The sequence below is a fragment of the Rhineura floridana genome, chromosome 3 (genome assembly GCF_030035675.1).
Source record: "Rhineura floridana isolate rRhiFlo1 chromosome 3, rRhiFlo1.hap2, whole genome shotgun sequence".
Taxonomy (NCBI): domain Eukaryota; kingdom Metazoa; phylum Chordata; class Lepidosauria; order Squamata; family Rhineuridae; genus Rhineura; species Rhineura floridana.
Window position 1 is genome coordinate 1,287,732 of NC_084482.1, and position 16,202 is coordinate 1,303,933.

At 41.8% G+C, this 16,202-nt stretch overlaps 1 protein-coding gene across 6 annotated transcripts in view; it reads right to left on the minus strand.

Annotated features, from left to right (window-relative positions):
- The window catches only part of TYK2 (tyrosine kinase 2), an 81,595-nt gene that overhangs the window by 42,819 nt on the left and 22,574 nt on the right, over positions 1 to 16,202 (minus strand). For all 6 annotated transcript variants that reach the window (XR_009761121.1, XR_009761120.1, XR_009761119.1 and 3 more), the window contains exons 2-3: positions 12,903 to 13,107; positions 6,506 to 6,629 (exon numbers count right to left, since the gene is read on the minus strand). Coding sequence is in view for 3 of the 6 variants with exons in the window: in XM_061613759.1 (XP_061469743.1) it covers positions 6,506 to 6,629; positions 12,903 to 13,107 (329 nt within the window). In the remaining 3 variants the exon portion in view is untranslated. The remainder of the gene's footprint in view (positions 1 to 6,505; positions 6,630 to 12,902; positions 13,108 to 16,202) is intronic.

A 16,202-nucleotide genomic window follows, 5' to 3' on the forward strand; every position in this document is an offset into this window, starting at 1 on the left:
AGCCAGATCTTCACAGCCCGATGGAAACTCATTGTAGAGGGGGCCTGGCGGAGATCATTTGGAAGGGAGTTCCATAGGGTGGGGGCCACAATTGAAAAAGCCCCCTCTCTAGTCCTCACCAGTCTAGCTGTTTTGACTGGTGGGATAGAGAGAAGGTCTTTTGAGGCCGATCTTGTTAGGCGGCATAGCTGATGATGCTGGAGGCGCTCCTTCAGATAGGCTGGGCTGAAACCGTGTAGGGATTTAAAGGTCAAAACCAACACCTTGAATTGGGCCCGGCAAGCTACTGGTAGCCAGTGCAACTCTTTGAGCACTGGAATTACGTGATCTCGCCGGCAGCTGCCTTTAATCAGGCGCGCCACCGCATTCTGTACCAGTTGCAGCTTCTGTACCGTTTTCAAGGGTAGCCCTACGTAGAGCACATTACAGGAGACCAGGGCATGTACCACCGATGGGAGCAGATGACTGGGAAGGTAGGGGTGTAGCCTCCGTATCAGATGGAGTTGATACAACGCTGCCCGGCTCACAGCCCAGACCTGAGCTTCCATGAACAGTTGAGAGTCAAGAATGACCCCGAGGCTGCGGACCTGGTCTTTTAGGGGCAGTTGTACCCCATTCAGCACCATTCAGTACCCCATTCAGTAAAGACTGAGAGATAAATACAATCAAAAATCATATAAGAAAGATAAAAATCCAATAGCCCCTAACCAAAATGGGAAAAAAAATCTCTATACAAAGTCTTGATTAGCAAGAAGCAGGTTTTGCTGAGGACAATCAGAAATGTAAGTAATAAAAATCTACCGTATAGCAGCAAAATCCTAATCTTAATGATTTTAAAATAATCTCATGACCAGCTGGCAATTTAGCCACAAAACCCGTAGGCAAGCCACTCTCACTCAGCCTGCAATATTACATGGAAATAATACTGGCCTACCCAACATATCTGATGTAAGCACAGTTGGTATCATGACTGTAAAGTGTTTTGAGCACTTAAGAACAGTACTGGATAAATGCTAATTATAATTGCTATAGCAAGTCTTCCTTGTTTATTTGAGATAAACATTGTCAAGGCTCTGCCAAGATACTTCAATTGACAGCTAAGATCTGTTTTCTCAACAAGTGTGATCAACGCTATCCTGGCCATAGATGTAGGTAAAGTTGTACCTGAACTATGGAGCCATGTAGACACTCTTCCAAGAGATTAACTAAGGCCACTTAGCAGGGATGACTTAAGAAGAAAAACAAGGATGCTGCTTGTACATGTATAAGCAAGAAAGCAGAAGATGCTCCCTTGGTAGTTGTCCTGCCATTTCAGCCTCATAGCTATTGCTGTGAAAATTTGACTTGGCACAATGCTATCTATTGATTTTTGCCTGGCAGACTCCAAGACAAGCAAATGATGAATACCAACGACTCATTCTGCTAGTAACTCCAGTGCTGTAGCAATTGCCTATCTGGGTAGCCTGCCTTCACAGACACTCTCATGTGGTCACATGGTGCTATTCTCTTGGTCTTCAAAACCTTGCTTACAGAAGCCTGTAATCTCAAACCACCTACAGCAAATCAAACAGGCTTGCACATATCACCAAACAACTTGCAGACTCTGACAATTCCACTCACAAACAGAAAGGGTCCAGTATTCTCTCTTTCCTATTGTACTGGGGGAAAATTCAGGGCCAGTGCACATGCACATCCAACAATACAAAAGGCAATATATATTCTTCCATTTATCTGTATGCTCTTTAACAGTTATGGTCATATACAGCAGTTATCTCCATGCCCCGCTCTGCATGAAGGAAAACAGGTTCTTGCATTTTAGCATCCATTTGTAGGCAATGGGAAACTGCCTTTTGGCCTAAAGGCATTTTTCCACATATACGAAAGCTAACATGCAATTAAGTAGTCATTAGCAGCAGACACTGGCAAACATCTTGAGGAATTTATAGCTGGGCAATGAGACTTGGAGATTAGCAGGCGGCAGGATCTCCCTCAACAGCTGCTCAGTAGTAGCTGCCATGGGCAAAACAAGTTAATGATGCCAACTGTCCATCAAGTACACCACTGCATGCTTGCCTGCCAAGTGACACACTTGAGGCCTTGATCTATCAAGGACATGGGAGGCTCCTGCTGTGGTCACACTACTCAGTCCTTGCCTAATCATATTATCAAAGCACTTTACATAATATCGATCCTTACAACCCTACCCTCATATTAAAGCAGTAAATTCCAATTAGCTATTTGTCAGCAGCAGAATAAGAGAATGGCACTCAAACACAAGAAAGAAAGAAAGAAAGAAAGAAAGAAAGAAAGAAAGAAAGAAAGAAAGAAAGAAAGAAAGAAAGAAAGAAAGAAAGAAAGAAAGAAAGAAAGAAAGAAAGAAAGAAAGAAAGAAAATGAGTAAACATTTTGTTATGGGAATATATATATATATATCAGCCTTCATCAAAATGATTCCGGGACAGTGCAGAAATGGAATTTTTTCACCATATAGGAAAACTGATGTGTTTCAAGCTAAATGAGCATGTGGTCATGGAAAATTTGATTGAAAGGAAGCTTCTACTCAAAAACATGGCTATATATCTCCTGAAAAGGCAATTCTGCTCTGATGTTAAAGCAGTATGATCTGGTTATATTTGACACCACAGAGAAACCAAGCGAATAGGCCAAAAGTACCCCAGCATTTACAGCAGGGCACCAAACTGAAGCATGTTCTCTTCACTGATGTACTACCCACTTCCTTCCTACTCACTTCCTTCTTAGATCACAGTTGCATGTATGCAAAAGTATCTGAAGGATCCACTGTATTCTGTACCAAAATACACACAGCAAGTAGACTGAGACTGTAATTCTAAATCCACTTACTAGAGAGCAAGCCTCATTAAACTAAGTGGGGCTTACTTCTGAGTAAACATGCTTAGAATTGTGTTATTAAAATGTGAGAAGGGAGCCATGCCCTACTAGCTGTGGAGGCTAGGATGAATGGGGAATCACCCCACCAGCCTCAGTCCCCCACAGCTAGCCTGTCTGCCAACCGACTTACATCCAGTCCAGGGCACCCCCTGTCGGCTTCCTCCTCCTGACTCTCAATGTTACTTTTGTAGAACTCAGCAGGTTGGAGCATGGGGGCAAAGCTAGAATCAGTCAGTTTGGGCTGTCATTGGCTCTGGCTCCACCTACTGTTAATCTCCCTGCCTTCCACTCTACCAGTGCCAAAGTTACTGTATCTGTATGGTTTATTTCATTGTTTGATTTATATCCCGCCCTTCCTCCCAGTAGGAGCCCAGGGCAGCAAACAAAAGCACTAAAAACACTTTTAACACATCATAAAAACAGACTTTAAAATATATTAAAAGAAAACAACCATTAAAAACATATTAAAACAAAACATCTTCAAAACCTTTTTTTTTTAAAGCTTTAAAAACACCATTTAAAAAAAAAAGGTTTAAAAACATATTAAAAAGCAATTCCAACACAGAAGCAGACTGGGATAAGGTCTCTACTTAAAAGGCTTGTTGAAAGGGGAAGGCTTTCAGTAGGTGCCGAAAAGATAACAGAGATGGCTGTTGCTTTTCTGAATATATTTCTGAAGCCCAAAGGGCTTCAGCATACAAAATGCTTATGAAAATTAAATTTGGAGAATGTTGAAAGAAGATCAAGCTAAGATCTCCCCCTCTACTTTCAAACACCAGTGTTGCTTTGGTATAGCAGACAGGATGCTATTTTTGTACTTGTACGATGCTTTCCAGCAGAAGCAACCAGCTCTGTTAAATTATATAGCCAAACCACACTGACTAAGACACAGATGCACATAACTTGAGGAAGTGTGCTGAAGAGCAAAGAGAAAACAACTTAGTTTTGACACCAAGAGCACTGGCATAAAGTGTTTTCCCATTATTAAATCAATGTATTAATTTTATTCAAAAATCGTTATTTTGCACAGAATTCAAAGTAGAAGACACTGACTGAGAAGTACATATGTTATGCTTCTAGAACAAGGGAAAGTTATTATGAATTCAAAATCTAGTGCATTCACGTCTTGCCGTTCAATACGCCAAAGAAGCTAACATTCAATATAGCAAACAGTCCATTAAAAAACATTTAATACTAACAATACCCCAAATATTCTATTGGTAATAATGCAAACATCCGCTCAACCTACTGGAACTATCTAAGATTTTATAAACATTTCTTTAATAAAAACCTTCTTACAGGGTGTCCAAAAAGCCTCCAGGGCTATGCTCAAGTAGGTTTATCTGGGCTAATTATTATGCTTATGACAACTTGCAGAAAAATGTTGCAATGTATCCCCAACTCATAAAAAGGGGGACTTTACAACCATAGTTAAAACACCCACTATTACCAAAAGTAAAATTACAGCAAATAACTGCTACTGTTTTTGATGTTTCAAGTACCCCACCTCAACTGTCTTCAAACATCTTTCTGAATAAGGATGTGCAGTCTCTTTTGAATCCCACCAGTGGCATGACTCAGTGACCCTCTTCTAGGAAACCATTCCACAGATTCAGGGCCACCATTAACAAGCTCTTCTCCTTAACAAGGTTGACTTGACTTTACACAGTGAGATAGGAAGAGACATATGGGGAGAGGTGGCTCTGTAAGTATGCAGATCCAGGCAAAGAGGCACTGAAGCCTTTGGCAAACTACCGATGACGCTCCTCTCTAATGGGTGACAGTACAAACCTCTGTGAACCCCTCACAACAGGGGCTTGGACTATGAGGTAATATCCAGAGTTTGAGGCCAGAATTGTCCTGTTATATTACTAGTTTCTGGAAAAGCTGCAAACTCCATACTCAGAATAGCCTTGCAGGCTGGGCATTTCCCTGATGAGTTAAAAGGACTTACACTCATAGTACCACTTATCACAGCTGAAAATTGTTGGCAATAGAAAGCAGTGAATCTGCTTAAGATGAATGCCTGGTATCAGCATATTTGTGAAATTGGGCTAATGAAAAAACCCTAAAATGCTAGATGAGTTTGATTAGACCCTAGACTTCAAGTGCTTGAACCAGATACCTTTTATGCAAAATGGTACCTGTTTATTCCCATTATGGATGAGGATCCTTCTGTTACGTGACCTTCTTTGCTATGTAAATCTTTTTACATCTAATTACCATATAGAGGCAATGTGTGAACTTTTTATTAAACATATGCTCTTAGAGTAAATAATTACTGGATTTTTGTAACCTCTACTTCTCTTTTATGTCTTTAATCATTCTTGGGGGGTTTTCTTTACCTCGTTAAGATTATGGAACAGCTTACCGGAGGAAATATGCCTGGCGCCTACGGTTCTTTCTTTTAGGCGCCAGGTTAAGACCTGGCTGTACTCCCAGGCATTTTAATGTTCAATGTTTTATGTTTAATGTTTTAGTTTAATGTGTTCCTTTCTGTTACTGATTTTATTCTACATTGTATTTTAATCTCGTTTTGTACACCGCCCAGAGAGCTATTAGCTATGGGCGGTCTAGAAATGAAAATAAATAAATAAAATAAATAAACAAGACAAAAATGTGTCTGAAGGTATTATAATAAAAAGAATTCTCTGAAACAGAACATACAGGTTTGTTTAAACAAGAGGTTGTGTTTATTGCTTAGCATACTGAAAGAACATAAAATTAAGATGAAGAAATAAAAAGCAAATCACTGTTTCTAATTTAATGCATGCCCTAGGATGACACAGGAAGTCATTTAGTTCAGACCTACTTACAGGAGATCTAAAGTAAGGATCAATTAGAAATTAAAGTCCCTCTTGGTCTCCTTGACAGACAGTGAAACGTAGAATTCAGCTAGTACAGCTTTTGCTATCAAGTAAGGATTGAAGAAAACTTAACAACCGTGGTTTTATTCTTATAAGCTTAGCTGAGAACTAACCTAAAGATACAACATGATGCATGAAAGTAGAATCTGGCAGAAATAGACTGGTTCTCTCACTGAAGATTCTTACATACCAATTATTCCAAGAAAAGTGACCGGCATTTGAGCAGCTCTCTCAATCCTGAGGCATGTCCTATCTGTCTGATACAAATTTAGTATAGATTTCCAAAGTTGGGGCTAGGTAATGAGGAGCAGACAATACTTATGTTTCACCTGGCCCCTTTGACACAGAGGCACCCTGGCAAAGCGTAGACACAGACTTAACAGAAAATATTTAACTCTGTGTCAGGTAGCAACTGCTTACTTTTCTAAATGAATGAGAGAAAGCATTCAAATATTATGTCATCTGAACTCTGCACAGAACTCAAATCACAAAGCAGGGAGAGTCAGCTTGCTTTTGCTCCTGGTTTGGTTTTAAGCACTATCTGATAACAATCTGTTGACCTAATAATTCCTCTTTATGGTCAACATCATATTTCAGGGACCAGCACATTCCAGCTACACAGATTCTTCAACACTCTCTACAAGCACACATTTGAAATTCTAATAAGTATTGTAATTACAAAACTGCAGGAAGTGAAGGTGGAACATACGTGGAGATGCCGTTCTTACCTCATCTGAAAATGAAGAGTTAACTTAATCCCATTGTCTATGTCAAACACATGGTTAGGAGGGAACCATAATTTGGCCTGTGGATCATAGAGTGCAAACAAGCTGTAGCAGATTGGCGTAATTCCTGTGGAAGACAAAAAGATTACTGAGAAATGTTGAAGAAAAACATTTCCCCTTATTATACAGCTACGAGAGTGGCTGTATACTATAGTCAGCATGGATTTTCGCATTCCACAATGTTAAATTGAAAATACCACCATGCCATTTTGATGCTGCCCTAAGTTCATTTCAAAACTAAACCTTACAAAACTTATAGTCCTGAACTCAGAAACGCTTGCTTAACAACCCTCTAAATTTTCATGGCGATACACAAAATAGTCAGAGAGAATCAAGAGTTCAAAATGTAAAAAGAGAGAAAAACAGACCTCTTTTGGACTTTTTTCTGTCAGTGGTCTCAATTTGTCAAAATTAATTAAAAATCAGCCATGTTCACAGAGAACACTGACAGTTGGTTCTTACTGAGCATGCCTGATGCTATAATAGACATCAATGTTAAATTTCTTAAATTAATTAAAAATCAGCCAGCCATTTTTTTAACTTTTAAACTGCAGAAGATAAAGGCCAGAGTATAGGGAAAGGTCAGTAATAGGATTACAGGTACTCTCTAAACAAGGCTGATTTTTAATTAATTTGAACAAATTGAGACCACTGACAGAAAAAAGTCCAACAGGGGTCTGGATTTTTTCTCTCGTGTTATGCTTTGAACTCTTGATTCTCTCTGAGTATTTTGTGTGTTATGAACACTTAGAGGGTTGTTAAGCAAGCGTTTGAGTTCAGCACTATAAGTTTGTAAGGTTTTATTTTGAAATGAGCTTACGGGAAGCAGCAGAATGGCATGGGAGTATTTTCAATTTAACATTGCAGAATGCAAAAAGTCCATGCTGGCTATAGTATACAGCCACTCCCACAGCTGTATAATTAGAAATATGTAGGGGGTGGGGAGAGGAGCAACTCTTCTAGTCCCTGAAAGCTGGTGTTAAAAAAAGTTCAGGCTTCAGGATGTCAGAATCTTCCTTTCAGGACAAGTGTGGACCAGGTTTCAGTTCAAATACATTTGCAAACCGCTTAGAGATCTTTACATTCAAGTGGTATATAAATATTGTTAAATAAAAACAAAACAAATAAATATAAAAAGGGCAACATTGCACAGAAAATTTAACCAGAAGCCTACCACAAAATGTATTGAAGCCAAAGTTTTGGGGTCAAGAATAAGGCCCTGCCAAGCTAAAAAAACAGGCAGAATTCTCAAACCTTTAGTTCCGGATGATGTTGCTGGCTTAGGTCCAGGCTATTTGTCAGACCTTATCTCCCTATATGAACCTGCCCGGGCCCTGAGATCTTCAGGAGAGACCCTTCTCACAATCCCAACACCTTCACAAGTGCGACTGGTGGGGACACGAGATAGGGCCTTTTCGGTGGCTGCCCCTAGGCTCTGGAACTCCCTCCCTAGGGAGGCAAGAATGGCCTCCTCCATGTAGTCCTTCCGCCGACAGCTAAAGACTTTTTTCTTCCGGCAGGCCTTTGGAACTGAAGGCTTTAAGGGTAGTGATTGAAGAGGGTGCTGCATGTTATTGTTTTACTTGTATGCTCCTAAACTGGGTTGCAGTATTTTAAGTGTATATCTAATTGGTTTTAACATCTTAATAGTTTAATCCTGTTTTAATGCTGATTTTATATGTTTATAGGTTCTTAATGATATGTACTTATTTTTATCTGGAAGCCGCCTTGAGTTCCAGTTTGGAAAAAGGGCGGGGTATAAATAATGATAATAACAACAACAACAACAACAACAACAACAACAATAATAATAATAATAATAATAATGTGGTTTGCATTTCAGTGTTATCTATCACACTTCTTCTCCATAATTAATCTTTGCTGTAGATTTATACAGTTATTTTATATTTATATGTATACATACAGTGAAGATAAGGAGCTGCAGGAAATCATATGAAACCACTGATCAATCTAACCCAGGAGGCACACGTGTTTTCTAGCGCTGTTATCAAAGATCTTTTTTTACCCAGAGATGCTGGAGACTGAACGTAGGAGCTTATAGCATCAAAGCATGGGCTCTGCCACAGTACTGCTGAAGCACAGCCCCTATATTTGACTCCCCCTATATCTTAACAATCTTTGTAGCAGGGTCTGAAACAAAGAAGACAGCTTTCAAGAACTACTTAGGGGTCAAAAGAAGGAAAAAACAGGCTTTGGTAAGCAGAAGGGTGCTAACTTGCATAAGGTTTTTAAAGGCTAAATATATACTCTAATATAATCTGTGAGAAGATTGATATAAAAACACGCCCCTTCAGCATGCACCTGAAATGCCAAGTGTACACACCAACTAATCTAACACTGGCCGAGTCATCTGTGTTGTTGTCCCCTACCCCACCATGTTTAGATTGACTGACTGCTTTTTCAAGCTCCAGATGTAAGATTAGCCATTTGTTTGCTGCCCTTTAACAGTGGCTTTTAACCTTTTTTAGGTCATGGACCTGTCTGAGAATATGATGAAAGATAGGGACCCCCATAAATAAATAAATAAATAAATATTTTATTTCATTAGAAATTGAATGGTGGTGGGGGTTTTTGCACCTGGTTCATGGACCCCCTGCAGCCCATCCATGGAGCCCTTGGGAGTCCATGGATCATGTGTTAAGAATCCCTGTCCTATCGGTAAAGAGAACTTTTCTTAAAGTGCAAAACTATTTGGGCAGGGAGGGGCGTTTCTTAGTGATATCATAGCCACCAGCCAATCAGAGCCACACACAGCCAGTGTTCATGGCAGGTTTGCAGCACTGGCGTTTTCCAAGCTTAACCCTGGAAATGAAATATATGCTAGGTGTCAGGTCTCGATATCTATTTTCAGTGTCAGAACTCAGTCCAGGAAAACATGAAGAGTAGTTCCCAAATACTTTCCCCCTCGTACTGCAACAAGCCATCATGTAAGTGGGTTGTAGTGGACAGCACGATGAAAATGTCGACCCAGTGTGCGGCAGCTGTGAAAAAGACATATTCCATGCTAGCGATAATTAGGAAAGGTATTGAAAATAAAACAGCCGATATCATAATGCCGTTGTATAAATCTATGGTGCGGCCGCATTTGGAATACTGTGTACAGTTCTGGTCGCCTCATCTCAAAAAGGATATTCTAGAGTTGGAAAAGGTTCAGAAGAGGGCAACCAGAATGATCAAGGGGATGGAGCAACTCCCTTACGAGGAAAGGTTGCAGCATTTGGGGCTTTTTAGTTTAGAGAAAAGGCGGGTCAGAGGAGACATGATAGAAGTGTATAAAATTATGCATGGCATTGAGAAAGTGGATACAGAAAAGTTCTTCTCCCTCTCTCATAATACTAGAACTCGTGGACATTCAAAGAAGCTGAATGTTGGAAGATTCAGGACAGACAAAAGGAAGTACTTCTTTACTCAGCGCATAGTTAAACTATGGAATTTGCTCCCACAAGATGCAGTAATGGCCACCAGCTTGGATGGCTTTAAAAGAAGATTAGACAAATTCATGGAGGACAGGGCTATCAATGGCTACTAGCCATGATGGCTGTGCTCTACCACCCTAGTCAGAGGCAGCATGCTTCTGAAAACCAGTTGCCGGAAGCCTCAGGAGGGGAGAGTGTTCTTGCACTCGGGTCCTGCTTGCGGGCTTCCCCCAGGCACCTGGTTGGCCACTGTGAGAACAGGATGCTGGACTAGATGGGCCACTGGCCTGATCCAGCAGGCTCTTCTTATGTTCTTATGTTCTTATGATTAGAGGCAAAAGCTTTCTATGGCAAAAATACGATTTTCAGGAAGGTTTGAATCGCACTGCTTCATTTCAGAAATTTAGCACTAGGACAAGCACCTCCCACAGCTGTCAGAGATAATTAAGATTCCCTGAATGGCAAGTGCTACAACTCTAGTATTGAGATATCATCAGGGTAGGTAAATGGAGACGCAGAAGAGTGGGATTCTCAGATTAGGAAAAAGCATCTTGCATGAGGTCCAGTCTGACTTCCTTTTCCTAGCAACTGAGGCTGACCGTCCATTAACCTGCTTGCTCCCTGTGCTCAAGCCCAGCTGTGTTTAGAAATCCTTCTTCCTTGTTTCTTCACTTGCTTCTGTTCTTAGCTTGATCTCGGTCCAAGCACAGCCCTCATGTTTAACTTGAACTCTGCTCTCCTGGCTGAACAATGCCTACTTCTGATTCTCATTCTTGGTTTTGCTCTCTGACTTGTTCCTGATCATTATGGCAGGCAGAGCAGCACCTTTCACATCCAACCAGACCTTGATATCAGGTTTCTAAAGGCAGCAACAGGAGATAAATGAGAAGTTCTCCAAGAATATGAAAGGAAAGATCTAGCCCCAAATGAAGCAAATCCCAGCCACTGTTATTTATCATTGTTTAAACACTTATGAAAAATAAAGAACTGTACAGATATAAAAAGATAAGGCAGACCCTGCCTGCAGGCTAACAGAAACAGTACAACTAATAAACACAATACAAAAGGAAGACGAAATGGGGGAGAAGGAAGGAAGCAACCATTGGTCCAAGATGGCACCAGGGAACTCCTACTGCCTTGGAAAAGTCAAACAAACAGCCATCCAGTTCCCTACCCATGAGGTTTCTCTGTCTTTGCCTGGCATTGCAGAATTTAAGAGGGACTAGCGGTCATAGCAGGGTCAGAATTCACAGTGATTACAATGAGAGTTTGGGCCCAGGAAAGTTGGGCTTCCTTCCTACTTTTGTGAGTACAGGCAATTTACGCTCTCTCTTTGGGCCACAGTTTCCTAGATGCTAAACAGGAATATTCAAACTTGATTTATTTTATTTAAGAATCTTTAGGCCACCTTTTAGAGCAAAAGCACTTACAAGGTGGCTTCCATAAAATCTACAATATACATAATACAAATTGTAAACCACCATTAAAACAATAGCATAATCTAATAATAATTAGAGTAACTACAACATCAATAATCAGGTTTAAAATGCAAATGTACTGCCCTCAAGTTGATTCTGAGTTATGGCGACCCTATGAATAGGGTTTTCATGAGGCTGAGGGGCAGTGACTGGCCCAAGGTCACCCAGGGAGCTTCATGGCTGTGTGGGGATTCGAACCCTGGTCTCCCAGGTCGTAGTCCAGCACCTTAACCACTACACCACACTGGCTCTCAATAATAGGTTAACATAATCCAATTAAAAGAGGTAAAATATTTGCAGAGTTTTTGCTTATATTCAACAGCAATAAAAGATTTATATTTTCCACTATTCCAGTACCCATTTAAGCCAGTAAGATCATATCTTTTAGAAAGGCATCTTGAAACAAATGAATTCTTTAAAGCTTGTTTAAAGGCCTGAATTGATGGGCCATAGGTACCTTAGTTGGAATGGAGTTCCATTGAGATGGGGCCACCACCAAGGAGGCCCTAGCTTTCATGCCTGTCAACCTAATTGATCCTACTGGTGGGCACATAAACAGGGCCTCTAAAGTCATCTTAAAGCATGGGGAAGTTCATACAGGTGATGGCAGTTGTAAAGCTGTGGGAGCTTTAGTGGTCAACAGCAGCACTTTAAATTGGGCTTGAAAATACACTGGCAACTAGTGCAACCACCATAAGAATGATGTTACATGCTCCAATAGCTCTGCCTCCACCAGTATCTAGATGCCTGCATTTTGCACCAAACTGTTTCCAAACCATCTTTTAAAGGCAGCCTCACATAGAGCATATTATTTATTTATACACAAAATTATATTCCACCCTTCTAGTGTCCATGTACCATTACAGTAGCCTTGTCTGGATCCCACTACTGCATGGGTACCCAAGGCAAGGTCTGCCATCTCTAGATTAGCTGGTATACCAGCTAAACCCCTAAGGTGATAGAAGGCACTCCTGCCACCATCTGCGCTTGCACAGAGAGCGTTGAGTCTCAGAGGACCCTCAAACAGCAAACATGGTCCTTCAGGGGGCGTACAACGCCTTCCAAGGCCAGTTGCAAGCCTCCACTCAGATCAGCCAGTTTTCCTCCCACAGCAGCTATGTCTTGTCTGCATTAAGCTTCAGCTTATTCACCAAAAACCCCTCCAGATATTCCACTCCCAAATGACTCCCAGAATCTCTCTGGCATTAGATGAAAATGAGATACAGAGCTATGTGTCATCTGCATATGAAACCGCAGCCCAAACTTCTGGATTACTTCATCCAGTGGTTTCATGTAGATATCAAACATGGGGCACAGGATAGAACCCTGAGACATTTCTCCAGGATATTATTTAGAAGAGCAAGGGCTGCATATTTCCCACATAACAGTATATCTAAACAAGCCAGGGTCCTGTTGGATGCTTACCAATCTTCTGTGCAATATCAATGCAGATCTCTTCAGCGCAAGGAGTCCCCTGCATATAAGTTTGGTACTGTTCCTCCTCCTCACTCTTCCAGTGGAGATACACCCTCAGCCCTCCAGCAGGTGAAAAATGACACCCATCCATGTCTGATTCACTGTGTTTCACTGCACAATGGCACAGCGGCATTTTGCCAATTCTGCTAGGTCCCTAGGTGGGAGGAAACAGATAAACAGATACCTTATTAAGGAAACTCAAAATGTTTTCAGGAACCAAACCTAATTTTCAGCAAAGAATATTCTCAGGAACAGCTTAAATGTGCGTGAGACACACACACACACATGTCCCATTTCCTATTTGATAGGATCAGGAAGAGCCCCTTCTAAACACATGAAATCAAACAAGAGGAACAGGGGGTCAGAGTTCAGTTTGTAGAGGAAAGGCAGCTCAAGGCAAAGGGTTCAGTGGGGCATATACAAATTGTTACATTCTTCCAGAATCAACATACACAGATTCCAAACAACCAGTTCAGTTTATAGCCCTTGCTAGTAGGTTCAAAGCACAGGTAAGAGTGAAGTTGGAGGTGGTGGGCTCTCCAGCACTGGAGGCATTCAAGAGGCAGCTGGACAGCCACCTGTTGGGTATGGTTCAAGTTAGATTCCTGCATTAAGAAGAGGGTTGGACTCGATGGCCAAATATTCTATGATTCTAAGTTACCCACCAGCACATGAGAAAGAAAGCAGATTCTCAACCATCATGCAAGACAGAAATGGGCACAAGATCCAAATTCATCTTCGCACTGTTCTAGCTGGTAGAAGCTATTCCAGAGAAGGGTCCATTACACAGGAGTCTTATCAAAAAACTAGAATGGGCTTCACACATCAACCAGTTCAATCTACCACAATGCCTTAAACAGAAGCCATTCTAAAGAACAGCAACATCTCTTCTCTTAAAAAACTAAGACAAAAAAACAGAAGATTCCATACTGAGTCAGCTAACATGGTCTAAATTAGAAAGTCTTTTCCTAACTCTATAGCTCTAGTATTTCTTAACAGTGAACCACACAGAGGCTGATTCCAATTCACTAGTGATCCCAAACCAAAAGTTTCAAGGCACATTTTTTCTGGAAATGGAAATGGACTGCCTTCAAGTTGATTCCAACTTATGGCGACCCTACGAATAGGGTTTTCATGGTAAGGGGTATTCAGAGGGGGTTTACCATTGCCTCCCTCTGAGGCTGAGAGGCAGTGACTGGCCCAAGGTCACCCAGTGAGCCTCATGGCTGTGTGGGGATTCGAACCCTGGTCTCCCAGGTCATAGTCCAACACCTTAACCACTACACCACACTGGCTCTCACACTTTTTCTATTCAGGTACAAAAAAAAAATTGTTTCTTCATACCAAAGCCAACTGAAATCATAGCTGAGCAGGGATAGCAAACATCAGCTCAAAAATCCAGTCAAGCCAACAATCTCATTTCTTTCATGAAAAAGAGACCAATGGATCATAATAGCAGCCAGGTCTTCCAGGCACTTATACTACTCAGCAGTAAAATTCCAGTCTGGAATGTAGCTTCTTGCTAACTCTTTGTTCATACAGAATTCTGTCCATCCACCCAACTGTCTCTCTCTGCTCCTGGCAAAACAAAACAACAACAGTCCTGCTATTTGGCGTCTGCAAAGAGGAGGCTGAGTCACTTCAGCGTCACCAATTATTTATTTATTTAAAATATTTCTATCCCGCCCTTCTACCCTATAATAGGGCACTCAGGGCGGCTTACAAAAATAAAATCAGACATGTACATAACAAAATTGTAAACAATAAAATCACAAAAACATTAAAATAAAATACATAAAATACAAATTAAAATACATTTTATATATATACACACACACATATATACATATAGGGAGTGGTACTAAAGGGGCCTACAAAGGTAAAATTTAACATAGAAGACATAAAATCAGTGTCAGGTTCTACCTTCAATCTCTCCCAAAGGCTCTCCGGAACAAGATCGTTTTCAGAAGTCTCCGGAAAACCATCAGGGAGGGAGCAGAGCAAACTTCTTGGGGTAGGGCATTCCAGAGTTTGGGGGCCACAGCTGAAAAAGCTCTCTCCCGCATGCCTCTCAGTCTAACGTCTTTCACTCCAGGCACGCAGAGGAGACAAGAGGCAGATGATCTTAAATCCCGGGCAGGTACATATGGGTGTAAGCGGTCTCTCAGGTACATTGGCCCAAGGTTGTTTAGGGCTTTAAAGGTCAGAACCAGCACTTTGAATTGGGCCCAGAAGCAAATTGGGAACCAGTGGAGTCGATAAAGCACATGGGTGATATGCTCCTTGCGCCATGCTCCAGTTAACATTCTGGCTGCTGCATTTTGAACCAACTGTAATTTCCGAACCATTTTCAAAGGAAGCCCCACATAGAGTACATTATAGTAATCAAGCCTCGATGTCACCAGTGCATGCGTCACTGTGGCCAAGTCGACTGCCTCCAGGAATGGATGCAGCTGATAGACCAGTTTGAGTTGGCCAAAAGCACTCCTGGCTACCGCAGCCACCTGATATTCAAGCAGCAGGGCAGGATCCAGGAGGACTCACAAATTGCAGACCTGCTCTTTCAAGGGGAGTGCAACCCCATCCAGAACAGGTTGCAACCCCATCCCTGGTGCCGTTTTTCCCTTGACCAGCAGTACTTCTGTCTCTTGTCTGGATTAAGTTTCAGTTTGTTAGCCCCCATCCAGCCCTTCACAGCCTCCAGGCACCGGTTTAGGATGAGCACTCCCTCCCTGCAATCAGGTGGTAGGGAGAGATAGAGCTGAGTGTCATCAGCATATTGATGACATTGTACTCCAAATTTCCTGATGACCTCTCCCAGCGGTTTCATATAAATGGGGAGAGTGTTCTTGCACTCGGGTCCTGCTTGCGGGCTTCCTCCAGGCACCTGGTTGGCCACTGTGAGAACAGGATGCTGGACTAGATGGGCCACTGGCCTGATCCAGCAGGCTCTTCTTATGTTCTTATGAGTATGGGAGACAAAATGGAACCTTGTGGTACCCCACAGGCGAACGGCCAGGGGGTCGAGCAGTAGTCTTCCACCACCACTTTCTGGATCCTGTCTATCAGGTAGGACCACAGCCACTGTAAAACAGTCCATCCCAATCCCATCCCAGCTAGACGGTCCAGAAGGATACCATGGTCGATTGTATCGAAGGCCACCGAGAGGTGCAGCAGCACCAACAGGGATGCACTCCCCCTGTCTGATGCCTGGCGTAGGTCATCAAGCAGGGTGACCAAGGCAGTCTC